Below are 26,739 nucleotides of genomic sequence, written 5' to 3' on the forward strand. Positions count from 1 at the left end.
ATACTAATTTGGGGGGTGTATGCCTGTTCTGGGGCTTGAGTTCAGGACCTGGAACTGTCCCTGAATGTTTTAGCTGATGAGGCTTGGCAAGTTGCTGACACATCATGTCACATCGCTTCAGGCGAGAAAGATGGAGGAGAAATGAGTGACTCTTTTCAACAGCAACTTCCGAGGGAACTAATGTTTTGCTTGTTGACACAAGGCCAGCTCAGTGATCTGGCTGCACCCTGGCAGACCTTTCTCCAGTCAGCTGGGAGTCATGTGTCTTCCACGGACACCACAGCCAGCGTGTCATTCCACTGGCACAAGAGGAGCCAGCCTTCCTGAACTCAGCAGAACAGCTCTCCTCCCACCCAAGTTGGGGGCCAGAATTGGTCTACCGTGGACCTATTTCCAGCCAGCTCCTTCTGTCCCTACCCCTACTGGCTGCATGGCGAGGTACCTTTGCTGGGGGCTGAACTTTCTTGGGGAGCTGCAGAAGTCTGAACCAGGAGAAAAGAGGCCCTCCGCCAGTGTGGCAGTTCCATCGGGCAAAGGTAGTGATAAGGCACAGAAGGAACACATCTAAGGTCCAAAGGAGATTCTACTTTAGCTTCTCCCCATTACCACTTCCAGAGGGAGATGTCATTACGTAGCACAGGTGGACCTCACACTTGGCAATCCTCCTGCCTTAGCCACCTGCATACAGGGATGACAGGCACGCACCCCTATGTCCTGGCTGCTTTGACCTTTTGATAGACAACAATATCTTGTCTGATGATTCTAACACACTTTCTTCATTAAGTCTGGTTTAATTGAGGCTCTGTTAATGAGGCAAAGGCCTGTCCTCACTCCCAAGGAACGCCATTTTTCACCTTTTTTTTTTTTTGCTGGTCCTAGGACTTGAACTCAGGGCCTGGGCACTGCCCCTGAGCCTCTCTGTGCTCAAGACTAGCATTCTACCACTTGAGCCACAATGCCACTTCTGGATTTTTCTATTTACATGGTCCTGAAGAATCGAACCCAGGGCTTCACAAATACTGGACAAGTACTCTACCACTAAGCCACATTCCTAGTCCTCACTGTGTTTTCTGGTGATGACCTGTAATCCTTGAGAGTATGAAGACAAGTTTAATGAACACACTGCTACCTACAGCATGTTTTCCCTGACTTTCCATTTGTAAAAATCTCTCCCTTTAGTAATCAGCCCTCCCCCACCACTCTAGCTACACCCACCACCCAGAGCTTGCCACATCCTTTCTAGTTCTGCCACCTGCTCCAGACACTGGGCCCAGAACCATCCTCACCATGATCATGTAGGTGGCCTCTGACTGTCCACTTGGTTCTACCTCCTTCACATCCTGTGGAGCTATTGAAGAGTAGATGTGTTTCTAGAGGGAAAAAGTGATACAAACGTTCCTAAGAATCAGGCAAATCAGTTCCTATCAGCAGGTCATCAATCAACAAAGCTGGTAAACTGAGGGGGGGGCACTAGAGAATTGTCATCAAGAACAAGCATTTGCTCTTCAGCCTTTCTTACCTTCCTAGCAAAGAACACCACCTTAAGAACCAAACAGTTTGTTCCCAAGTCCAATGTCTCTGTTTCTGTGGGCATAGGGTTAGCCTGGAGCCCTTCCCTTGCTAAATGACCTGCATTCTGTAGATATTTCTTCCTAATTAGAGTCGGGGCAAGATGGCATTAATTAGCAGCTAATTGTGAAAATCTCTCAGAGGGTTTATGCCAGATCAGTGAGGACACCTTGTCACTCACAGTCTCTTTGTGATTCACAATCTTGTCGCCCAGTCCTGTCCTTGGGACTTCCTGGGCTTCAGGAGCACCAACATGGCCCTTTTTGGAAAATTCTACCCTTGGGATGAAAACAGTCCAGAAGGCAGAAATGTAAGTACTGAAAGAGGAGTTTCAAAAAGCTAAAAAGGGAAAGGAGTCCTTGGGTCTGTACACATGTCTGTAATTTACACATGTCTGTAATTACACACGTCTGTAATTGCAGCTACATGGGAGGCAAAGGTAGGAGGATCGTGGCCCGAGGCAGGCCCAGGCAAGAAGAGCGAGAACTTGCTTGAAAAATAACTGAAGCACAAAGGGCTGGAGGTAAGCACAAAGTACCAAGACCTTGTTCAAAAACAGGGGCTGGGGATATGGCCTAGTGGTAAAGTGCTCGCCTCGTATACATGAAGCCCCGGGTTCGATTCCTCAACACCACATATATAGAAAAAGCCAGAAGTGGGGCTGGGAATATAGCCTAGTAGCAAAAGTGCTTGACTTGTATACATGAAGCCCTGGGTTCAATTCCTCAGCACCACATATATAGAAAAAAGCTGGAAGTGGAGCTGTGGCTCAAATGGCAGAGTGCTAGCCTTGAGCAAGAAAAGAAGCCAGGGACAGTGCTCAGGCCCTGAGTCCAAGCCCCAGGACTGGCAACAAAAGAAAAACAAATAAAACAAAAACAAGTACAATACATACATATACACACACATTCACACACATGTATATACACACACATACAACCAAGTACAGCATATATATATATATATATGTATATGATATATCTCTACCTCCTGAGTAGCTGGAATCACAGCAATGAGTCACCACACTGGGCCTGTAATTCTCCTTTCCATTTACACAGTGCCTTGTCATCATCTCCTCTGAGCCTTACAACAATACTGTCAGGCGGGAAAGCTAGATAACTTTGTCCTGATCCTCATTTTGATGAGAAAGAGCGGGAGAGTCTCCTGTTCCCAGCCTAGGGGCTTTGACGTGGCCCTCTCGCTACCCAGGATACGTGCTTGCTGCCCAGTACCGGCCTGGCCCAGTCCACCCTGCCCCACCCCATTCCACAGGAGTTCTTACTGCAGAAATTAAAGCCTCCAAGTGAGCCTGCTATACAATGAGTAAGACAGGTTCCCAGGAACACAGGCGCCACCCTGCATCTCCGGGGTGTCCCCGGCCAGTGTGCAGGCCCCTCCCCCTCCCGGGGCGGGCAGCAAGGGGCGGAGGTGTCTCTCACCTCGGTCTTCCTCTGCGTCGTCTCCAGGCTTTTCACCACGGCTGTGGAGTTTACTGACCTGCGAGGCATGAAAAGCGCGTGGAATTAAGCAGCAGCACTGTCTATTCACACATGCCCCCATGGGGACCCCACCACACTCTGTGAAAAGGGGCCGGAGGAGAGAACGATGCTCTCTAGAACGATGTTCCACCCAAACCTCTCTTCTTGTGGGGAGCACGGAGCCCTTCTGGACAGAGTTTAGGCTGAACCCCAGCTTTGACTTCTCAGCTATCATTCTAACAACTTTCTGTCTCCGGTGGGAGGTATAGTGCCGCTGGGCACGGGAAAGGGGGTGCCTGTAGTCCCAGCTTCTTCAGAGGGAGGCTCAAGCAAGAGGATCTCGTAAGCCCAGGCGTTTGAGGCCAGCCTGGGAAACACAGTGAGAGCTCACTTTAAAAAAAAAAAAAAGTCAGGACCGGAGGCCAGAGGCTCACACTTGGGATCCTAGCCACTCAGGAGGCTGAGATCTGGGCAGGAGGACTCCATGAGAAGCTCATTCCCAACCAACCAACCAAAAGCTGGAAATGGAGCCGTGGCTCAAGTGGTAGAGCACCAGCCTTGAGTGAAAAAGCTGAAGGACAGAGTTCAAGCTCCAACACCAGCGCGCACACGCACACACACACACACACACACACACACAAAATTAAAAAGACAAGAAATATGGGCAATATAACTTTACATGAATGAATAGGGACTGTGAGGTTCTACTTTATCATTCATCCTCTTGACATTGCTGAGCACCAAGAGGACCTGGGTGAACCAGCAGGGGGCAGCACGTGTTCAACGAGACCACAGCTCTGAGTGCTCCGGGCCTCTCCCAGGGTGGGCCAGCACCGCGACACACAGCCTCACCCAACCCCAAACTGTGTTGTGACCCCTCTGGGGGTCTTCACTTTTGCTCTCTAGACCAACCGCCCCACATCTGTCTCTAAATGCACCCCGCCCCCCTCTTTGGCCTGAAGTAGAGATTAAAGTGTGTGTGTGTGTGTGTGTGTGTGTGTGTGTGTGTGTGTGTGTCAGCGATAAGCTACCAAAGAAACTACAGTTTTCCTCAAAGCAGAAATCTTTTCTTAGGGGCTGGGGATATGGCCTAGTGGCTAGAGTGCTTGCCTCGTATACATGAGGCCCTGGGTTCAATTCCTCAGCACCACATATACAGAAAACGGCCAGGAGTGGTGCTGTGGCTCAAGTGGCAGAGTAGCCTTGAGCAAAAAGAAGCCAGGGACAGTGCTCAGGCCCTGAGTCCAAGGCCCAGGACTGGCAACAAAAAAAAAAGAAAAGAAAGAAATCTTTTTTTATCATGTGTTCTGATAGTAAAGTTGTATGTTCTCACTGTAAAATGGCTGCACAAGGAGATCTTCTCTCAGCCTTCTCTACAAAGTAATCTTTTTTTTTCCCTCAAGCAGTGAATGATACTGCTAGAGTTCTTATATAAGATGCATTTTCTGTTCTTTTCTTTTTTGCTGGTCCTGGGGTTTGAACTCAGGGCTTGGGCACTGTCCCTGAGCCTCTTTGTGCTCAAGGCTATTGTTCTACCACTTGAGCCACAGGCCACTTCTGACTTTTTTTTTTTTTTTTTTTTTTTTTTTTGCCAGTTCCTGGGGCTTGACCTCAGGGCTTGAGCACTGTCCCTGGCTTCTTGAGCCACAGCGCCACTTCTGGCCGTTTTCTGTATATGTGGTGCTGGGGAATCGAACCCAGGGCTTCATGTATACGAGGCAAGCTCTCTTGCCACTAGGCCATATCCCCAGCCCATGCCTGGGCTGTTTTCAAATAGCAGTTCATAGATCTCAGCCTTCTGAGTAGCTAGGACTACAGGCAGGGGTGAAGAGATTTGTGTTCTGGCACCTGGTTCAAGATTTATGTTCTTTTTTTTTTTTTTTTTTTTTGGCCAGTCCTGGGCCTTGGACTCAGGGCCTGAGCACTGTCCCTGGCTTCTTCCCGCTCAAGGCTAGCACTCTGCCACTTGAGCCACAGCGCCGCTTCTGGCCGTTTTCTGTATATGTGGTGCTGGGGAATCGAACCTAGGGCCTCGTGTATCCGAGGCAAGCACTCTTGCCACTAGGCTATATCCCCAGCCCAAGATTTATGTTCTTAATACTGTAATATGGAGGTCAGATCTGGCCAGCGCCATCATTGGCTGCTGAGGGGCATCAGATTGACTCCATCTCAGATTAGTTAAAGGGAGCAGAAGCCAACTCCATCTCCACTAAGATCTCCCCCGCCCAATCCAGGGAAGTTCCCCTTCACTGTGATAAGATTATGTAAACTGCTTGACCACCTGAGGTGTGGAAGGTTCAAGATTCAACCTGTGCCCTCCCCTGAGTAGGCGTATCCGCCTGCATCATGTGAGCCCCGCCAAATCCATGTGCCAAGTCTAACTAAAACGATGGGTTGGTTCAAATAGTTGCTATGAGATAGATTGTAACTCCAGTGGCCACCTGCGTGTAGCCTGGCATGCTCTGTAAGTGTTGTAACCTCATTGGCCACCTGCGTGTGGCAGGCTTGACCATATGGCGTTTGCCTTCATAACCCGACCCCGAGGGTGGCCCGGGGCGCGTGGTCCCAGCTCCCAAGTCTGGGCTGTGGCCCTGGCGGGCCAGCCTGCTTTTCACAGTTGCGGTTCCAGCTCCCGAGTCTGGGCCGTGACCCTGGTGGGTCATTATACTTTTTACTTCCTCAATAAATCCATCTTTTTGCTTGAGACTGTCTCTGAGTGGTGGACTCTTGGAGGGATGGGGGATGCCACCACCCTCGGACCCCATTACAAATACCAGAGTGAATAAGGTTGGTGTAGGAAAGCACAATGAAAAAAGGAGGTAGAGCCACCCACAGTGACATCCAATGTGACGAGATGACTTACTGGCATTGAATCCCCACCTGTGACTTTGCAACATGAGGGCCCTATCACCCTTAACTTTCAGTTAGAGGTAGCCCTGCACCCCTACCCTCCCAAACCACGACAGGTACCTCTTATTTCCGTGGGTCCTCTTCACAATCAATATCAAAACAGGGAGCAGCAGGAGAGTGGTGCAGACAATCCCCACAATGATCACCAACTGATTCCCGCCCAGGCCCTCGGGTCCAGGAGTTGCTGGAATCACCAACATTTGAGAAAGGGGGGGAAAAAAGATGACAAGGGAGGGTCTCACAACTCAAGAGCCCAAAGCCCTAACAACACTATGTCAACAAAGGAGCAGCCAGGTCAGGAAGTAGGGGGAGAAGGCCAGACCTGACCCCATATTGGGCTACTGGGAGCACTATCCCCATTCCACTGAGAACCAAAGTCTGGACCCCTTACTTGCCCCTAGATTAAGGTAGGTGGGAGGAAGACTTGACTAGTGTTTTACCTATAGTAGACCTTCCTTCCTCCTTAACAATCCTACTTTAAATTCTAGATTGCCAAAATGACCTAGGACTAACAGGCACTTTATAGGATTCTGGTTTTTCTATGAGCAAGTGGTTCTTTTGAATGGAGTACAGACTACCATATTCAACTCATATGGTTCTGGTGCCAAAGAGGGGCCTCTGAGGCACTTTACAAACATATATCAAACACTTTCCCTGTGCCAGACATCACTAGTACAGAGGATATCAGAAAGAGGAATGGTGCAAGAATCCTGCCGGCAAGGAGGGAGACAAACGGGAAACAGGAATCCAGGACTACTAGCGGTGGCATGACAGAAGTCTGTATGAGGCACAGAGAAAAAGGTGCCTGATTTTATGGAGAGCAGATGACAACAGAGAAATCACTGCAAGATTACAGGAAGTGGAACCAAAACGTTCTGATTTGTGCTTTAGGCTGAGAATGAAAACAGAGACAGAAAGCAGAAGATGGTAACGACCTAGAAGGAAGATAGCATCAAAAGTTAGTCAGAGAAATGTCAGCCCTTGTTAACATTTTACATCAGAGGAAATGAAAGAATCAAGACAAGCTCCCCAGCATCCAGTTACGCAACGGCATTGCTTGGTGGCGACACTACTTGACTTGGCAGGGATGGGCTGAGGTATGGCGGTAGGGTTGAGTATGCTGTGTCTGAAGGAGCTGAGGGGAACTTGGGTGGAGTGGTATGTGTGTGTGTAGGTGTGTGTGTACATACACACACACATATATATCCACATCATGCATACCTATCTACACATACACAATCAGCCCTTCACATGGATTCCACCAGACGCAGATTTAAAATATTCAGAAGAAAAATTTTTATCAGTGCTGAATATGTACAAATTTGTGTCCCCTTATCACCAACCCCTAAATAATAGGGCATAACAACTATTTACACTGTATTAGATATTGTAATCTAAATGTGATTTAAAGCATAGTGTATATCTATGCCATTTTATATAAGGGGTTTACATATGGGTTTTGGTGGGGGGGGGACAGTCCTAGAACCAACATCTCACAGATACCAAGGGATAGATATACAATGTATTTGTGTGTATATGATTTTGTATATGTGTGTGTGTTCCAACATAGAATGTATGTAGACTATGGCATCCTAAACCACCAAAGTAAAGAAAGCTGAGGATGAATAACTCAAATAGTATTGGTAACCAAAGATAAAACAGAGACAGAAGTAGATCCGGCATGCAGTGCAGTGAGAATTTAAAGGGAGATAAGCTAGGAAGACACCAAGTGCAGCTATTTGGCTGATTGTAGTGATGGTTCCACAACTCTGAATATATTAGAAGCACTGATTTATGCACTCTGAAGGGGAAAACTGTATAGTACGTGAATTATATCTCAATACTATAAAGCTATTTTAAGAAAAACAAAGATATAGTGGGTGTGGTGGCTCTTGCATGTAATCCCAGATACAAGGGAGGTGGTGGCAGGACAATCTCAAGTTTGAGGTCAGACAGGGAAAAGTCAGTGAAATCTTATCTCAAAAGTAAAGATAAATAAATAAGTAAATAAATGGGTTAAGGGTATAGCTCAAGTGGTAAAATGCTTGCCTAGAAAGTGCCAAGCCTGGCTGGGAATGTGGCTTAGTGGTAGAGTGCTTGCCTCGTATACATGAGGCCCTGGGTTCCATTCCTCAGCACCACATACACAGAAAAAGCCAGAAGTGGCGCTGTGACTCAAGTGGCAGAGTGCTAGCCTTGAGCACAAAGAAGCCAGGGACAGTGCTCAGGCCCTGAGTTCAAGCCCCAGGACTGGCACAAAAACAAAACAAAGTGCCAAGTTCTAGCTTCACTCCTCTCCCCAGGGCTGGGCAGGGCAGGAGTAACGATGTCTGTGGGTGGGGAGGCCTCAAAAGTCAGTGTACCCCCTCTATGGTCTGGTTTTTCTCTGCGAAGTGGATGGAAGTGCTTTAAGAAACCCACATGTCGTGCCTCTCTCTCCAGGTGGGACTCTGCTATCTAGAGGCTGCCCTGCCCGTGGTGGAGGGGCCTTGAGGCATCTCTCCATCTACTGCTATCTCCCCCACCCCCAGCCAACTGCAGCCAAGGCCTGAAGATCTTCATGGGAGGCCAAGTCCACAGGCCACATCCTGACTGCTAACTGAGCTTCAGTTTCACGTTAACCCCTCACTGACCAACCTTTCTCAGACATCACAATCGAGTCTTTATTCTCCACTATTGGCCTTGATGCACACGGTTTGCCAGAATACAGAACCTGTGATCGGAAAAGCCCTCTATTTTTTTTTCCATCCCTGCCTGTCTCTTACCAGCTCAAGGTTATTTTCCCTTTTGCTACAGAGCACATAGCTACTCCCTGAAAATCAAGTGAAAATAACTTGAGACTCAACTCAGCCCTTCTCTGAACTCTTAGATCGTTACAGCAGTAGACAACACCAACCAGAAGCCAGGATGTGGGCAAGTGTTAGTGTTCACTGTAAACTAGCTCCCTCTTTCTTAGCTAGCACCAGTGCAGAACTTGAGTGAAACAATCCAGACCAAAGGAAGACAGGTTGAGAGAGAGAGACACAGAGAGAGAGAGAGAGAGAGAGAGAGAGAGAGAGAGAGAGAGAGAGAGAGAGAGAGGAAAAATAGGAGAGAATAGCAAGTACACTCTCAGCTGGAAGTGATACTTCCTCTGTGTTTTCTTGAACTTTCTGGCCTCACTCCAGTCCTGGCCCTGCTACCAGCTGTGGTCCTTGTCATCCTACCCCACCCCCCTCCCCGCCAATCAAATGTTACATACATCTTGGCTCTTCCTGGATCACACGCAGCGTGATGGTTTTCCTGAACACCAGGTGTCCCAGGAAGATACTGCAGGTGTAGTCTCCTTGGTCAGACACCTTCACTCTTTGGAGCATGATGGAGCCATCATTGTGGAAAATGTCCCCCACCAGGGTTACGCGGTTCTGGAAGAGGCCCCAGCTCTGAGGGTATCCCACAAGCTTGCTGAATTTGTGGTCATAATGTAAAACAACCTCCTCCTAGAAGGGAAAGGCACAAGCAGAAGTGGCAAAGTGAAAGGGAGGGGTGTGGGGATGGAGGCCAAACACCTCAGAGCTACTGAGCCCCACTGGAAAGTACCGGATAACACAGTTGTGCATACACATACACACACACACACGTACACACGTACACACACAGTAGACACATATATCCCATGTCTACTGGCGAACAATATCACCAAACCAGGAACAACTGTTCCAGCAAAACAGGGAGATTTAAAGAAGCTGGAGTAAAGGATTTTCACCTGCACCCAGCAAATAAAACAAAGGCATACTTTTAACTTTCCAAAGCACTTCCGGTTGGATTTCTCACTGGCACCTGAAACACACCTAAAACTGAACTTTTAATTGTTTCTACAAGCCAGTTCCTTCCAGTCCATCCTGTTTTGGTAAGTGGTACTGGCTTCTTCCAGGCTAAAGATTATGGGAGTCTCCTTCATTCCTTTCTTTCTTGAACAGCTCACCTCTAACTCCAGAGCAAACACTATGATGTCAACCTTCAAAACACATCACGAAGTCTGCTCCCAGCCACCCCCTCTTCTCTTATCTGGACTCCTGCATGAACTTTGTCTCCCTGCTTAATCTTCCCTATAATCCATTCTTCGCAGATGAGCCTTTCAAAATGTAATGTACACCACATCACTCCTTAAAGGCTGAGCTAGGAGGCCAGGTCTGACAAGCTCCAAAGCCAAAGACCACCAGCACAGGACACCTGGTGACTGAGCCTCTTCCCCTGCTCCGTCCTACTACCAGCCAGGAGCTTCTACACCCCCCCCCCCATGAGGTCTTCTCCTCCTTGCCTTGGCACTCTGTCCTGAAGAGAACATCCACCTCACTTTGGTCATTCGTTTCTCTTCTGTGCTCGGGAAAACACATCCCATCTGAGCCGAATCACCCACATGGATCTCGAACTCTAAGGGATAGAACAGTCAACCCCATCAGACCCTAAAGGTATAACTTATAGAAATTCTAGAAGATTTAATATTTAACCAAAGACCTTCAACAGCAAAAATCACTGTCACTCCCAAACACTGGTCATCTTCCCTTCACAGGTGATCCGGTGATTGATTCTATGTGGGCAAAGTACTCAGAGGCCTTTCACTCAATCCAACACAGCGTCCTCAATGATAACAGAATAACTACCCGCAAACATCCAGTCGCATAGCTCTTCTGTCTTTATACTGCAATAAACTCTTTCTGGCTACCTTTAACTTTGTTCTCCCCCCACCCCTCCCCTTTTTATTGTCATTCATGGGACTTGAACTCAGGACCTGAGCACTGTCCCTGAGCTCTTTTGCTCAAGGCTAGCACTCTGCCACTTTGAGCCACAGCACCACTCCCAGTTTTTGAGAACCTAATTGGAGGTAAGAGAATCACTTTCATGGGGATTTTTCTGCCTGAGCTGGCTTTGAACCATGATCCTCAGAACTCAGCCTCCTGAGTACCTAGGATTATAGGTGTGAGCTACTGACACCCAGCTCTCTTTCCTTTTTATTAGAATCCTTCCCATGAATTCCAACTCTGCATCAAGTGTGCATTGCAGAAGCATAGAAAGCCAGGTGCTGGTGGCTCACACCTGTAATCCTAGCTATTCAGGAGGCTGAGAGCTGAGGAAAGACCATGAGGCTCTTATCTCCAATTAACCAGCATAAAGCTGAACATAGGGATGTGACTCAAGTAGCAGAACATTAGCTTTGAGTAAAAAGAAGAATGCCCAGATCATTAATTCAGGTTCCAGGACTCGCAAGTTCCAAAAGAAAAGAAAAGAGGGGCTGGAAATACGGCCAAGAGGTAAAGTGCTCACCTGGCATACATGAAGCCCTGGGTTTGATTCCCCAGCACCACATATATAGAAAAAGCCAGAAGTGGTGCTGTGGCTCAACCTTGAGCAAAAAGAAGCCAGGGAAAGTACTCAGGCCCTGAGTCCAAGCCCCAGGACTGGCAAAAAAAGAGAAGAAAAGCAAGGAAGGAAGGAAGGAAGGAAGAAGGAAGGAAGGAAGGAAGGAAGGAAGGAAGGAAGGAAGGAAGGAAGGAAGGAAGGAAGGAAGGAAGGACAAAAAGTCTCAAGCCATGTGCATAAGCAGCTAAGGCAAGAGCCAAGGCCAGCCTGGGATACATAGAAAGAACTAGCTCTAAAAAAAAAAGAATAGGTCTCTAACTCCCCCACTTTCTGTGCTTCAACTTAAGACACCCACATCTATGTAACATAAACAGGAAGTGGAAAGTTGAAAAACTCCCATTCTTCTATTTAACCCACTAGTTCTGAAAAAAGAAATGCATTACTGACTTTCTTCAAGTTCTTTTATTTTTATAAATTGTCTCGGGACTTGCTTAGGACTTAGTTCTGGCTTTAGTACAGGTCACAAGATTTGTTTGTGAATTAGGCCAAGCTAGTGGGGAGCTTTTTTCCCCTTGACGTCTCTTTCTGTTTCAATCCTGACCTCTCCTTCCTTGACTCTCCCTTCATGAGACCCCTCCCACTGTTTCTGCCTTTCCAACCCTAGGCCCTTCCTTCTGCCTAATAGTCTAAGCAGCTGACCTCACCATATGTTTAGTGCTTAAGTTGCTCTAAGAGGTTCCTGAAAAGAAAACTAGAGGCATGAAGTTTCTGACTTCCATAATGCCCCATACACACTAACTGTAAGGTCCCCCACCGGATGGCTTCACGCAGATGCCCCTATGTAAGTCTGTGCCCAGTACCTGTGTTACCTAGGTAACTGGCACACCTTGAGGCAGTTACCTCCTCCTTCTCTGAGGTCACATCAATCCAGCTAGCCATACCTCCCGTCTTTCTCTATATAATCCGGCTCAATACAAGTCCCCACTCCCTTTCCTTTCCTTACTCTCTCTTGCTCTCTTTTATCTTTCTCTCTTTCCTTTTCTCCTTTACTCCCCTTTTCTTCCTCTTTCTCTCCTTTCCCTCTTTCCCCCGGAACTTCCATCTTGTGTGGGCTGGCAGTTTGCTCTCCTCCCAATAAACCCTTCTCTGCCTGAACCATGGGGCAGGTTCCTTTCTGGCCAACCTTACATCTGCCATGACTTGGGGCGGAGGGTGGGGGGGTGGGGAGGGGGGGGGGAACAGAGTCAGGAGTAGCAGGACCTTCTCCCTCTTCTCTTTCTGAGAGTTAATCCACCTTCTTGACTGTTTGAGGCCAGGAGAGGGAGGGTGGGAGAGGGGAGAGAGACAGAAAGAGGGAAGAAGGAAAAAAATGAAAGGTTTATGGGGAGACACAAGTTTAGACTGTAAGTAGTTCCTTCAAAAGAGCAATAAGCAAACTCATGAGAGAACAAATGAAGCACATAAGGTGATCTTTCATCCAAATTTCTTGCCCAGTGGGAGATATAGCCACAAGGGAAGGAAAGCAAAAGAAAATATTATGAGCTCCAAACTCAATAGAAGGAATTATTTTAAAAGCAATAAAAAAAATTCACCCCAAAGGAACTTCCCACTGAATCCATCAACACCTTAAGAACGGAGCTGTTTTTCAAATGCAATGACAATAGCTGAAAATTGCATTTAAAAGTGGAGTCTTTCAACTGTCTACGTACCAGGCATGTTAGCTAGCCATAGCACATACCTGCTTCCCAGGTATGTCATCAACTCTAGATAAGAAACCATCCCTACTATTGAAAACTACTTGGGTCATTCCAGTTCACACTTTCAGATTGTTTCAAAGCAGCAGAATCCAACTCTCAAAGTCTGCTCTGGAAGCCCAGTGGAGAGAAACAGAAAGGAAGAGAACCTTAGCTGCAATGCAGGGGGGAGAAAGGGGTCCTAGCTGAGGTTTCCTGCTACCCTCTCCCCTCTTCTCACTCTTTGTGCTGCCAGAGGTCGAGCCTTCTCCAGGGGGCTCATTTTAAAACTACCAACCTACTGGAATCACTTTCTCCATGTAGCGATGGGAAATGAGGTGTGAATACGTTAGAGATCTGCTCACTTCTTTTTATAATTCCCAGAAACCCTAACATAGGTAATTATAAAATGTAGAGGTGGCATTGATGTGGCTGACTGATAGAAGGCATCTGTGTACAGTAATATAAGGATGGACTTTGTCGTCAGAGACGCTGACTTTGCTGTTCCTAGGTCATTTAATAACTATGGCAAATCATTGAACCTCTCTGAGCCACGGTCACCTCATCTGTAGAGTGGAAAAGACAATGTGACCATCGCAGAGTCTTGTGAAGAGAAAATACGCTTAAACTAATAATGATCATGGCTTTTTATTAAAATAGTTACAACTTATTGACGACTCATCCCATGGTTAAGTACTTAACTCAAAGGCTGGCATTGGTTCAACAAAATCACTTCCCCTGCCTCTTCCACAAGGCTGTCTTGCCCCCAGCCCCCCTCCAAGTCCGTGTCCCCCGTACCTTTCAGCTCCTCTGGCAGCACATGCAGCCGCACCTGTTTTTTAAGCACCACGCTCTCCCCCTTCCTGCGGATTTCACAGGTGAAGTATCCCTGGTCATCTTCTTGTACATTTTCAAGCAGGAGAGACCCATCAGTGTGCAAGATGTCGCCCACCAGGCGCACCCGGCTCTCAAAGCGCCCCGTAGGCACGCTGAGGTTGGAATAATAATACAGCACATATTCACTCTGAAGGACAACACAACATCAGGGGGGAAAAAATCAAAAGAGGAGCTCGACACAAGACCCTGATATGTGTAAACAACATAACTATCAGCAGCAGCAGCCCAAAATGTGAGTACCCAGTTAATAGTAATAGCAATAGTAACACATCAGACAATGTTCTAGCCTATACAAAACTCTGTGACTCATTTTCTACAAAGGCGAATAGAGAAATATGGTTCACACATTTGTTTGTCTCTTTCCAGTCCTGGGGCTTGAACTCTGGGCCTGGGCACTGTCCCAGAGATCCTTTTCACTCAAGGTTAGCACTCTATCTATCACTGGAGTCACAGTGCCACTTCCAGTTTTTTCTGTGATTATTGGAGGTAAGAGTCCCACAGACTTCCCTGCCAGACCTGCTTTGAACCATGATCCTCAGATCTCAGCCTCCTGGCATGAGCTACCAGTATCTGGCAGTACACACATTTTTATTTCTTTATTTCTTGTAACACCCACTCTGAAGATCTAATCGGTCTGGGGATTCAAACTCATATCCATCCCTCCTTTTCACCCTCCTTTGTGCCTTGGCCCGCAGTTAGATGATGTTCAGATGCATGAGTTAATCCCTGTGCTGTTGTGGGGTGGTATTCCCAGTGTGCTGGCCGCCCTCCTCTCATTTCTGCCCTCCTTCTAGCCAGTACATCACAACACAAAAGGAATCACCAACAGGAAATAGTTGCAGACTGGGAGAAGTACCCTGGGGACTTTTTTAAAAATTCTACTTCCGGTGGGGATATAGCCTAGTGGCAAGAGTGCCTGCCTCGGATACACGAGGCCCTAGGTTCGATTCCCCAGCACCACATATACAGAAAACAGCCAGAAGCGGCGCTTTGGCTCAAGTGGCAGAGTGCTAGCCTTGAGCGGGAAGAAGCCAGGGACAGTGCTCCGGCCCTGAGTCCAAGGCCCAGGACTGGCCAAAAATATATATATATATATATATATATATATAAAATTCTACTTCCATGATAGCTATGATCTCTGATAACAAAAATCGAAGCGAGGGCAGTACTGCAGAGATCACAGGAAATATGCTTTGAGTTACAAAAACAGTATTTCATTTGCCAACACTGGGATTTTATTGGTAGTAGCAATAAAATAAAACTACTAGAGACCTTGTTCATGAATGATTCTGACATCCAAGTCTCTCCACAGAATCTCTGATGAGGCTTCATACTACTTCTTTTTTTTTTCTTGGCCAGTCCTGGGCCTTGGACTCAGGGCCTGAGCACTGTCCCTGGCTTCTTTTTGCTCAAGGCTAGCACTCTGCCACTTGAGCCACAGCGCCACTTCTGCCCGTTTTCTATATATGTGGTGCCGGGGAATCGAACCCAGGGCTTCAGGTATAGGAGGCAAGCGCTCTTGCCACTAGGCCATATCCCCAGCCCACTCATACTGCTTCTTACTCCAAGAGTTCCATGAGAGACCTTCACCCAGCTTGCTGCAGCTGCTAACCCCAACACGGCAAGCAGATTCAAAGGTGCAAAGATGATTCTCCAGGACAGTAGAATACTGAAAGAACCTACCCGCTATACACACACACACACACACACACACACACACACACACACCATTTTTCGTATGCCTAGCTCAGAGTTCTTCTATCTAGACCACAGAACTTACCCCTCTCACCCACCTGCCCTACTCTACAAAGGTCAAGAGAAAGGAAATGAAAAGAACTTCGTGTGCCCATCTCCCCTCAGCCTCTCAACTACCTGAAAGTTGAGCATTGCCATGGTTATGATTGTCTTCTTCTTCACAGCTCAGGAAGCTGAAGCTCAGCACAGGTGGGCAATGCCCTGTGGATTATACAGCCAAGTATCTGAGCTAGCAGGAGGCCTAGTGATGACATCCTTTGAAACCCAAGTTCTTGCACTACCACCTTATGGTACCCGATGATGGTTTCCGTCTCTCCCCTCCTCTTCCTGACACCAGCAGCCAGGAGCCTCGACCCACAGTGAGGTTTCCTCCTCATTACCTCAGCACGCTCTCCAGACGAGAACATCCAGTCTACTTTGATCAGGGGTTTCTCTTCTGTGTTCTGGAACATACATCCCAGCAGGGCCGAATCACCCACGTGGACCATTAGCTCAGGAGAGGAAACAATCAAGTCACTCAGGCTCAAAGCACAACCTATGACATTCAAAAGCAAGAGGACGTCTCATTTATACAAATATCCCCAACAGCAGACGCATCAGTTACCAACTATTAGACAGCCCCTCTTCCTATGCTCCAGCACAGAATACACACTCAGAGGCCCATCACGCCAGCTGCCATGGCCTCCCCACAGGTAAGAGAAAGATCCTCTGGGTATCTGCGTGGTTCAAGTGTGAAGGGCTTGGCAATCTTCACATTGTAACCAATGCTATCTGGATCTCTTCTCCTAGCTAGTCTCTTCTACTTTTCAAGAATTTTTTCCTCTCAACCTTTCTAAGAAAGGAAGTCCTGAAATCTGTCTTTTCTGACCATCAACTTGTTTTCTTCCTCCTGTGGAAAAGTTCCTTCACAAAAGCTTATCTCTACTTTTGCTGACTGGCTACAGTGCAGATCCTTGTACGTAGGCCAGAGTAGAGCACAGCCTTCCCTTGAGTTTCCTTTGGGTTTGCCCTCTTTCCTGCTCACCAGCTTTGCTAGCTCGTGTCCCTGGCTTCTCAGCCCCTAGACTGCTCACACATGAACCCCTCTACCTTATCTGTGGCGCCAGAAATTACAAGAGGTCTCTAACAGAGGAAACCACGAGGAGGACATTTTTGTTTTTCACAACATATGCTCTATGCACAACGACAACAAAGTCAAGAGAGACAAATTTAGATACTGCCCAGCCCATATCAAAGAAGAGCCAAGAGAACACATATGGGAATGAACAAAAAAAAAAGTGCCAGTTTTTTCATCCAAGCTGTTTTCCTGAGAGAAGAGAGCTAACTTCCTGTTCAACAGCAGGCTCACACAGTAGGAAGGATGGAAAAGAAAATATAAACTCTAAACCCTTTGGACAGAGCTATTTTGAAGGAAATCAAAAGCCACTCCAACAATTATTTGGAATTTTCCTAAGGAAGAGCTGAGCAACTGTGTATGTGTGTGTGCACACATACACGCACGTGTGGTTAAAAGTGTGCAAGGCGAATTTAACATTAAAAGCACTGTCTGGAGAACTAAGTGGAAAAAAGCTAAAAAGCAACAGCAGCAACCAAAGAAAAGAAAAACTGAGGCCTGAAAAACAATATTAGTAGAAGTATCTGAAGAAAAGGGGAGCCTACTCCCTCACACAGAGCCATAAAATCCCAGCAGATCTATAATGTATAAACTCAGGAAACGGAGATCTGGCAGTTCAAGGCCAACCTAGGCAAAAAGTTAGTGAGACCTCATCTCAACCAACACCTGGGCAGTGAAGGTGAACACCAGTCATACCAGCTATGTGGGAATCATAGGTAGGAGGACAGTGGACCAGGCTAGCCCAGGCATAAGCACAAAGCCCTGTCCCCAAAATAACTACAGCAAATGGGCGAAGGACATAGCTGAAGGGGAAAAGCACCTACCAAACAAGTAGAAGGCCCTGAATTCAACCTCTAATACCACACAAAAAAAGTGCAAGACCCCATGGTGACATCAAGTCTCTGCACATAAGAGTTGGATTGGCAATTGCCTGGATGGAAGGGCAAACAAATGCAGGCTGCTTCACTTCTGGTTCTGTGGGGGGAAAAAAAATCCCCAACATACAGCACTCTCATGTGCATACATATATGTGTCTATGTGTTAGGGCACCCTCTGCAGTGCCTAGAATTGAAGCAAAGGCAAGCCTTCTGGGTGCTTTGCTGAGTCAGTGTTTACTTCACTGTCCACGGTTTAATGAATAATGATAAAGAGCCAAGTGTAGTGACGCAGACCTGTAATTCCAACCCTCAGAAGGCAGAGTTTGGATAATTGGGAGTTGGAGGCCAGCCTGGGATACAAGATGGGACCCTATCTATCTACCTATCTGCCTGCCTGCCTGCCTGTCTATCTATCTATCATCTATCTGTCTACCTGTGTTTCTATCTGCCTGCCTATCAATAAATAATTAACCGTTTTTGAAGACAAAGTGTCTAATTTCTTCTCCCTGTAAAGCTGTATCTACAGAATAAAGAGAAAGACAGGGGAAAGAAAGGCTGAAAGAAGGAAGTGGCACTGTGGCTCAAAGTGGTAGAGTGCCAGCCTTGAGCAAAAGAGTTCAGGGACAGCACCTAGGCCATGAATGCAAGCCCCACAAACAACAAGAAAGAGAGAGAGGGCTAGGAATATGGCCTAATGGCAAGAGTACTTGCCTCATATACATGAAGCCCTGGGTTCGATTCCTCCGCACCACATATATAGAAAACGGCCAGAAGTGGCGCTGTGGCTCAAGTGGCAGAGTGCTAGCCTTGAGCAAAAAGAAGCCAGGGACAGTGCTCAGGCCCTGAGTTCAAGGCCCAGGACTGGCAATAAACAAGGAAAGAAAAGAAAGAGAGAGAGAAAAGAGGGAGGGAGGAAGAAAGGAAAGAAAAAAAGGAAGAAGTGGGGGAAAAGCAACAACAGGAAGCAGCTATGGACACTTGGGTAAGGAATGAGAAGGCCAGAACAGTCTTTGTAGAAGGAAGTGGAGTTTAAGGGGAAACCTGGGGGTAAAGAAGCCTGGGGCAGGCTTGCTGGAGAAATAAAGGGAAGCTTCCAGGCAAAGGAAACCACCATGTACTAAGAAGCACTGTTCTGTGTTTGGGAACTACAAGATGGCTGCGGTGGATAAAGCAGGGGAACAGTGAAAGGGGTCTTGGGCTAGTCTGCAACAATTTCAGTTTCCCATGGGAGAGTAGCTGTGGTTAAAGTACAGGAATGCCACAGAGAAACTTGCTTCGTCTCGGAAGATCCAAGAGCACTCAAGAGGAACCCAAAGACATTCCGTGTCTGACAGAACTAGAGAAAGACTCAGTTCTTCAAAAGTTTCCTACAAAACACCTGATTCAGCAAAACCATAAAGTTCCAAGTTTCCATTTTCACAAGTCAAAAGGAATTGAAAATACATACAACACTCGGCCTTAGCACCATCTTCCTAGGAGCCACTGTGCCATGAGAGCCAAGTGGAAGAAGAAGCAAACGTGCAGGCTGGAGCGCAAAAGAAGAAAGATGAGGCAGAGGTCCGAGTAAGCAACTTGTGCACACGTCAAGGCCTGAGGAGCAGAAATAAGGAATGCCATAGGCCCGGACGCTGATACAAGCTGGACTGCAAGCCGCTGTCTGCCATTTCCCTGTGGATCTAGAACTTCCATCGCCAAGACAATCTCTGAAAGACACCCACGTTGCTCAGAATCGAGCATCCCCTGATGGCCCTGTGCCCTGGACCTGTGACATTTTTGACTAGTTCTGTTCATAGTTGTGGCTGAATGTGACGCGTGTACAATAAACCATCTCTTTTGCTGTTGAAAAAAAAAAAAAGAAAATACATACAACAGACTTTTGAAAACGCATGAGACGTAGATAAATCCGACTCCACCCTTGCTCCCTTGGCTTCTACTTACTCGGCAACACTGCAATCAGAGTGGTAATCAGTGGGCAAAACATGCTGCACTCAAAACTTTTCAACTTTAAAATAAAAGAAAAAAACAATCAGAAAATCATGTCAAGAGAAGTCCATAAATTTAACAAACCAATAGGGAGTGCCTCACTGGGCTGAATCTCAAGATCAAGGCAAGCCTAGGGTACATAGGCTTTTATACATATGAAGAAGGCTCAGCTCACGTGGGCAAGAGAGGACACACAAAGACAGGGAAATTTCAAACTCAGTGAAGAATATTTTTGAAATTTAGGATGCAAAAAGCCACATAAGAGGTCTATGGTGATCTTCAGAATTTTTCCAATATTTTAGGGGAGGACAACGGAAGCAGAATTGAGAACTAGACAGTGCATGTGCAACAGTGTTTCTCTCTAACACCTTCATATATGTTCTTGTGTGGATGCACATGACTATACATACTATTCTTTTTTGTAATATTGGGGATTGAATTCAGGGCTTTGTGTTTACTAACAGTTGCTCTCCTACTTGAATCATGCCTCCAACCCTTAGTATCTATTATCTTTATGATATTAATTACAGTATATTTATCAGCTCCTGGAGCAAGATTCACTGCTATAGACAAGGGCCACAAAATTTTATAGCTAAACAGGAGAACCCTGACACCAGGGAGTTAATCCCACAACAAATCTCGGATTCCTACCTGCCAGTATAACAATCACAAATGTGATCCCTATAGATAGATCCATGGCTATCCTGCCACTGGAAGAATTCCATCTCAGAATGAACTAGGAGAAATGGTCTCCTTATTGAATTAACAGCAAACTGCCCCTCCTGACCATTTTCACTTGTAAAATGTGATTTCATAAGACACTTCTTACCTGTCTAATCAACAAGATCCTCCACCTGCAAACCAGGGTCAAACTATTCAGTTTTCTTCTTTAGATCCCAGCGGACTTCACAGAACCTCAGCTTGCTCATCTATAACAGGGCAGGAATCGGTTTTCACAAATAGTGGTGCTTTGGAAAGAGGGATGTTACCATCAAAAGTCTCATATTCTATAACTCAAACAGAAAACAAGTTCATAGCACCGGGGAAGGTTCCCAATTCGGCCTTTGCAAGAACACAAAAGATGAATCCCAGTGAACTAGAAACAACTTTGCAGTTTCCATTTTGAATCCCACTCTAACAATGGAGACAATAATCGCTGACCTAGATATATCAGGGTTCACGTTAAGTGACACCAGACAGCGATGACTCGAATGAAAATACAGATTCGGAGACAGCCATAGCCTTATTCCCGTTCCATGCAGCCCATGTTACTCCACACAGACGTGGATGATGGCCCGGCAGGCTTCCTTTATAGCACATCCTAACTTTAGTTCATCCTGTCAGCTCCTCTGAGATCCTGATCCCTTCTGGATGAATTGTTCCTGGGGAGCTAACTCTGTTCCTTCCTCCACCCAGCAGACAGCAAGCAGTTGGCACGCAAACATTTCCTTCCCAGCAATGTTTCGTTTGTGCGGAGGAGTGATAGCTGATTTACATGTCTGTCATGAACTCCCACTCAAGTTTCTACACTCTCAAGGACAGGACCCTTATTAGTATTTGTGTCCCATTCTTGTGCTATAGAACTTGTAACGTGCTTTGTACATGCCAGGCAAATGTTCATTACTAACAATGTGACCATTACGTTGAAGTCAACTTCAAGGCATCCTGCCACTCCACTACTCTTATTAGAGAAGGAAATCTACAACTTGAAAAAGACTGAATCTATTTTCCATGCCCGACTCATTTGAAAGCCACACCCAAGCACCTTGAAACACATTCTAGAAAATGTGCAATCCGGTGAATAGAAGATACCTGCTTTCGACCCTAAATAAATACTCAAGCGCATCACTAAAGCTCTGTGTGAAGACAGAAGCAATGGTTTTAGCAGCGAGAGCATTGGGTTGGAGGCTTTTTTCATTTTGTTTTGTTTTGTTTTGTCTTAATTTTTCCCCAAGCTCAGACCTTCTAATGATTATTTGATATTTGGGACAATCGGTCTCTCTAGACCTCATCTTCAACATTAAAAGATTCGACTTTTCTCCTAATTGATAGAGAACTACAAGAGATGTCAGAGGGGGCTGGGGATATGGCCTAGTGGCAAGAATGCTCGCCTTCATGTATACATGAAGCCCTGGGTTCGATTCCTCAGCACCACATATACAGAAAATGGCCAGAAGTGGCGCTGTGGCTCAAGTGGAGAGTGCTAGCCTTGAGCAAAAAGAAGCCAGGGACAGTGCTCAGGCCCTGAGTCCAAGCCCAAGACTTGCCAAAAAAAAAAAAAAAAAAAAGAGATGTCAGAGGGCTATATACTAGGCTCTGAGAAATTTACATATTAACTCACTTAATCTTCCCCACAACACAGAGATGTTTTCAGAAGAAGAAACTGAGCCCCAGATAAATACAATGACTTGCCTAAGAATCTAGCAAGAAGCCAGGATTCAAACCCAGGAAATCTGGACCAGAGCCAGTGTCGTCACACTATCCTGCTTCTCCTTCTTTGTAAAAGTAATCAGTATTTTAGAGCCAACTTTCCCTGTACTTTACATATCAAAACAAAATTAATCGACTCGTCCTGGCTGGACAGCCTCTTAACATTCATTGCTTATTCCTCTATCTCCTTCACTCCTGTTCATCTTTCAGATGCAGAGTTAAGTGTCATTTTGTCAAGGAAACATCTCCTCATCCTAGGTTAGAGCCCCCTCGCCACACCTTAATGGTACTAGTTATCTTTACTTGAGTTTAAGCACTTGCTACAACTTCTGATTAATTATTTATTTGTGGGACTATCCGATTAAGCCTGATCTCTACTACATTCATTAAGACTATAATCTCCAGATGGCCAAGCAAGGTACCGACGTACCACTCAAGGGACGGCATGATGTGAGGTACAAGGGAGCGCTTGGGCACTTTGTCACGTGAGATCCCGACACTCTGGGCATTCACCAAGAACACTGAAGTTTAAATTTCCGAGTTAATGGTAAAAGAGTCATAAATTCTTATATACATATCTCTGTGTAGACACACATGTAACTCTCTGTGTGTATACAGATACATGTATGTATATACATATATGCTTATAGTTGTATGTCATTTAGTGATGGTGATATATTCTGCAGACTATGTCATTTGTCCTTGTGCAAGCATCATAGTGTGCACTTAAATAGAGATGGCAACATCACTAGATAATCTCAAGAGACCACTGTCGGCGGGCAGAAGGGACCACTGTCATATTTTGGTTATCATGGACTAGAATGTTACTCAACTCATGACTGTATATTCTGAATTGTGTGTGTATGTATGTGTGTGTATGTATGTGTGTATGCACATCAAAATTCTGAATTACATGTATATAATAAATCTCAGTTTTCAAAAGCATTCAGAAGCACCTTAAGCACCCTGGCAATAGATGACCATGTCAACTCTCACCTATACACTTTCTTCTCTTTCCAGATACCAATGTGTCTCCTCGCCCAACATGATTGAAATAATATGCATAGTAAGATATCTAACATTTCTATCAAATGTTTGGACCTGAGCTCATGGCTCATAACTCCTGGAAAATACCTCTTCTCACTCCCAAGGGGTATGACTATAAGGATCCCCTCTCCTATAACTGACGGAATATATATTATGGGTAGCTATTGTTGGTATAATTATGACAGAAAAAAATGTTAAATAAAAGACTTATCAATAATAAGACAACCACATAGGACATTAAAATGATCCCAAATATGACAAAGGGAGAGGTGCTATCTCCAGGGCCAAGTGTTTGGACAATCACTCACTGAGAAGAGACAGCTTCCCCTCACTCATAGCCGACTCTATCATTACGCTAAGTCCTCTCAGCCTTCCTACCTATTCCTTGTACCTTTAGGGTCTCAGATGTTTCAAGGTATATATGTTCATGTAATCACTCCAGATGCAAACCTCTTAAAATTCACCTTCATGTTTCCTCCCAAGACCACATAATACAGACTGGGATGCCAGCTACGTGGCTTCTGTTATACAGTCCAGGGTACAACCACCGATGCTCTACGTGTATGGGACCTTGGAATCAACTATATGCTCCTGCTCCCTCAAAACCAGGTAATTGTATCAGTCCCTCCTGAGGTCAGGTGCGATGAGAAAGGACCACAATTTAGCTCTTTTAGAAGATTTGGTAGGCAAGATTAAATATTGATTTGTCTAGCATGGAGGAAAAAAAATGAGGACAAAGTTTTCTGTGAGCTCAAGGACAGCAGTCACAGCTTTATATAAAGCAATAGACAAAAGCTGAAGCCTTGCTAGGCTTGTGTAATCCCACACACTTGTGTAGTACCAGAAGTTGCAATCAGGAGGCTGAAGCAGGAAGAGTTTAGGCTACGCCGTTTGTCTCAGAAAGAGAGAAAAAAAGAGGGAGACAGAAAGAAAGACAGAGAGAAAGAGAAAGGAAGGGAGGGAAAGAGAGAAGGAGAAAGCTGGAAGGAAGTTAAAGCGTTATCACTGATCTCCTTGTTTATTTTTGTGTCAAGCTAAATATTTCCTTAGGGAAATCTATCCCTGTTCTAGGTCAGATCCCCTAACCACCTGTGAGCAATCCTCCTCCTGCATTTTTTTTCCTGAGGACCTTGACATAAATTACGCTACAGAAACTAAAACTTCACCTACTGGAATACCTTACAACCGTGCCCCCGCTGAGGCTGACATCTCTGTAACTGGCCTCTACTCCAAAGGGCAGCCATTTCAACCAGCCTGCCTCGGGGCGAGAAACAAGCCTTCTGAGAAAAGTTCAAATCCTGGCTCACGACACACAAAGTCACTGCTTACCCAAGATGACAGTGCCCAGAAGACGCGACGCACTGAGGTCTCTCACCACAACAGTTCCACCAACTGAAGAGACTTCTGCCTGCACATGAGGTCAGGCTCAAAGCAGACCACATGTGTGCGTGCATTCTGAGATAGCTGCAAGAGGCACAAACAGGAACCTCTAAATCAAGGTTCTCCTTTCAGTCATTTGGCCCAGTACCCAATTTTTACTTACGTTTTCATTCTGAAAAGGTATATGATGATATTCAACTCACGGTGGCGAACCTCACGTCCCAGAGCTCTGTAGGAATGGTGTCCTGATTTGGATTACAAACTTTTTATAGGCAAGATCTTGAATGGCATTAGGCAAACATCGGCTGAGAAAGAAATCAACAGCATGCAAACAAAACTGCAGTAATTGGAAGACTGACATAAAACATTTGGCTCTCTTTAAGATATAGCAACCTTTACACACACACACACACACACACACACACACACACACACACACACACACACACACACGCACGGCCCCAATACAGAGATATGGTACAGGCAGTCGCCCAATGCCCCGTTTCTAAAGATGTGCATGGTTTCCTAGTCTTCCACCTGTGGACAACCAGCATTTCTAGCAAACAGGCTCCCACTTATTCTCCTAGGGAATCTAGGAGATGGCTCATTCTAGATAAGAATTGAAGGCTTCTTCACCTTAAGATGTCTCTGTCTTTCAAAGTAAATGTTCTCAAGATTCTTGCTTTAAGTCTTGGGTATGATTGTTTTAACCAAGATGGGCATGTTCATTTTTATAAAACTTGTCTGTATCATTTGAAAAGTATTTGTTGATTCTCCTCAATATCTCCACTATGGCACATTTCAAGACCACAACAGTTTTAACAACTAACTCACAAAATTTCTAAAATTTAATTACCAGCTCCTGCAGGGAGCTGGCTCCAGCACACCACTGAGAATCTATGAGGGTTTTTCCTTTCTCTGGGGTACAGCTCAAACTGTTTGCTCAGTGCTGAAAACCACAAAACCCCCTCTCTTTCACATTTATACATAGAAATAACCCCAAAAGGCAGTCAGAAGGTGCAAAGAAGTTTATTAACTATGATGGAGCAACTATACCATGAGTTACAGTGTCTGTGCAAAGTTTGTACCCTCCGACAAAAACAAAACAAAGACAACAGGCAATGAGATGAAGCTAATAGTCTAATACTGGAATCAAAGGAATGGAGCTGCCCCTTGTAGGAGTACAGTTTTGAGTTGTGCAATTAAATAACAGCCTTGGTGCATTCCTGTGGGTCTTCTTACAATTCCCATTTAGAACCATAAAAAGTGACACAACTGACATGTAAGTTCAGGATTTTAGCCTCCAGAATTTTTTTAAAGCACATGCAATCTTCCATCTTGAAGCACTGGTGCTAGACTCAGGAGTAGCAGAGAGCTGAGATGTGCTTTGGAGTGGACTGAAGTAACAGGTCAAAGGGCAAACACAAAGTACAAGTTCACATTTTGTAAAAGAGTTAAGAAACAATGAATAAAACTCATCAGGTACTATAATCATGATAAAAGAGTGATGTAGTCAGAGAACATTTCTACAAAAGCCCCTTTTGAATGAGGTTCTCTTTCTAGACACGGCTGGTCTCTCTATAACATGAGCCCATAGAGCAGCAAAAGAGGAAGCGGTTGGAAGAGAATAGCACCTTGGGAAGATAGTAACACAGTTGGTCAAAAAGTAAAAAACACTTTACCTTCCTACCATCCTTATAGAAGCAGTTGTCTACACATTTTGCTTTCCTTTGGTAATCTAAACCTTGTGACGTAAAAGGTAGAGAAGGAAATGGAGGGCAGCCTACAACTGACAGGGATGTGAGCATGGTCCCTTAGAGCAGACTGAATTACCAGTTCACTCTCTCACCATGAAGGACTCTACAGTCCTTTTAAGAAAGGAAGGACTGGTTCAAATCATGTTTAAGCCTACCAAATAGCACATCTGGGTGTTCACTGAGCACAATGTACCTAAAGTGGCCAGAATTCAAGCTGAATAAATCTTCATAACATACGTGCAAGGAAATTATAAGACCTAATCAAAACTGGTTCTTCATTTAATGGGATGTGACTTTAACAGAGAAATGAAACACACAAAAGGTCTCCCTTGCAAGCTGTCTTGCATTCTCCAAGAGCCCAAATTATTTCCATTTCTTGCTCAAATTCTTTCCTTCTCTCTGTTGAGACAACCACATAATTAACAAGTGGTGCCAAAGATTGTAAAGTATAACCATTAAAAATGTCAA

The 26,739-nt window shown here is 45.6% G+C and overlaps 1 protein-coding gene across 1 annotated transcript; it reads right to left on the minus strand.

Moving 5' to 3' along the window:
* Nucleotides 1-973: 973 nt before the first annotated feature.
* Nucleotides 974-24,909, minus strand: Jaml (junction adhesion molecule like). Its single transcript, XM_048343920.1, has 9 exons — nucleotides 24,464-24,909; nucleotides 19,613-19,676; nucleotides 16,063-16,217; nucleotides 13,829-14,054; nucleotides 10,258-10,370; nucleotides 9,199-9,436; nucleotides 6,018-6,141; nucleotides 3,009-3,066; nucleotides 974-1,370 (listed from the first exon to the last, which is right to left on the minus strand). Exons 2-9 carry the CDS (start codon nucleotides 19,653-19,655, stop codon nucleotides 1,206-1,208), a joined length of 1,122 nt encoding a protein of 373 aa, XP_048199877.1. The 5' UTR covers nucleotides 19,656-19,676; nucleotides 24,464-24,909; the 3' UTR covers nucleotides 974-1,205.
* Nucleotides 24,910-26,739: the final 1,830 nt, after the last annotated feature.

Source organism: Perognathus longimembris, chromosome 3 (assembly GCF_023159225.1).
Source record: "Perognathus longimembris pacificus isolate PPM17 chromosome 3, ASM2315922v1, whole genome shotgun sequence".
Lineage (NCBI taxonomy): Eukaryota > Metazoa > Chordata > Mammalia > Rodentia > Heteromyidae > Perognathus > Perognathus longimembris.

Excerpts from the sequence above, each read along its gene's own strand:
- Jaml (XM_048343920.1), bottom strand. The coding sequence starts at position 19,655 with ATGTTTTGCCCACTGATTACCACTCTGATTGCAGTGTTGCCGA. Across the intron at positions 14,055-16,062 it reads CGTCTGGAGAGCGTGCTGAG|AGTGAATATGTGCTGTATTA; the intron begins GTAATGAGGAGG and ends GTTGTCCTTCAG. Across the intron at positions 3,067-6,017 it reads AGGACCCACGGAAATAAGAG|GTCAGTAAACTCCACAGCCG; the intron begins GTACCTGTCGTG and ends CATGCCTCGCAG.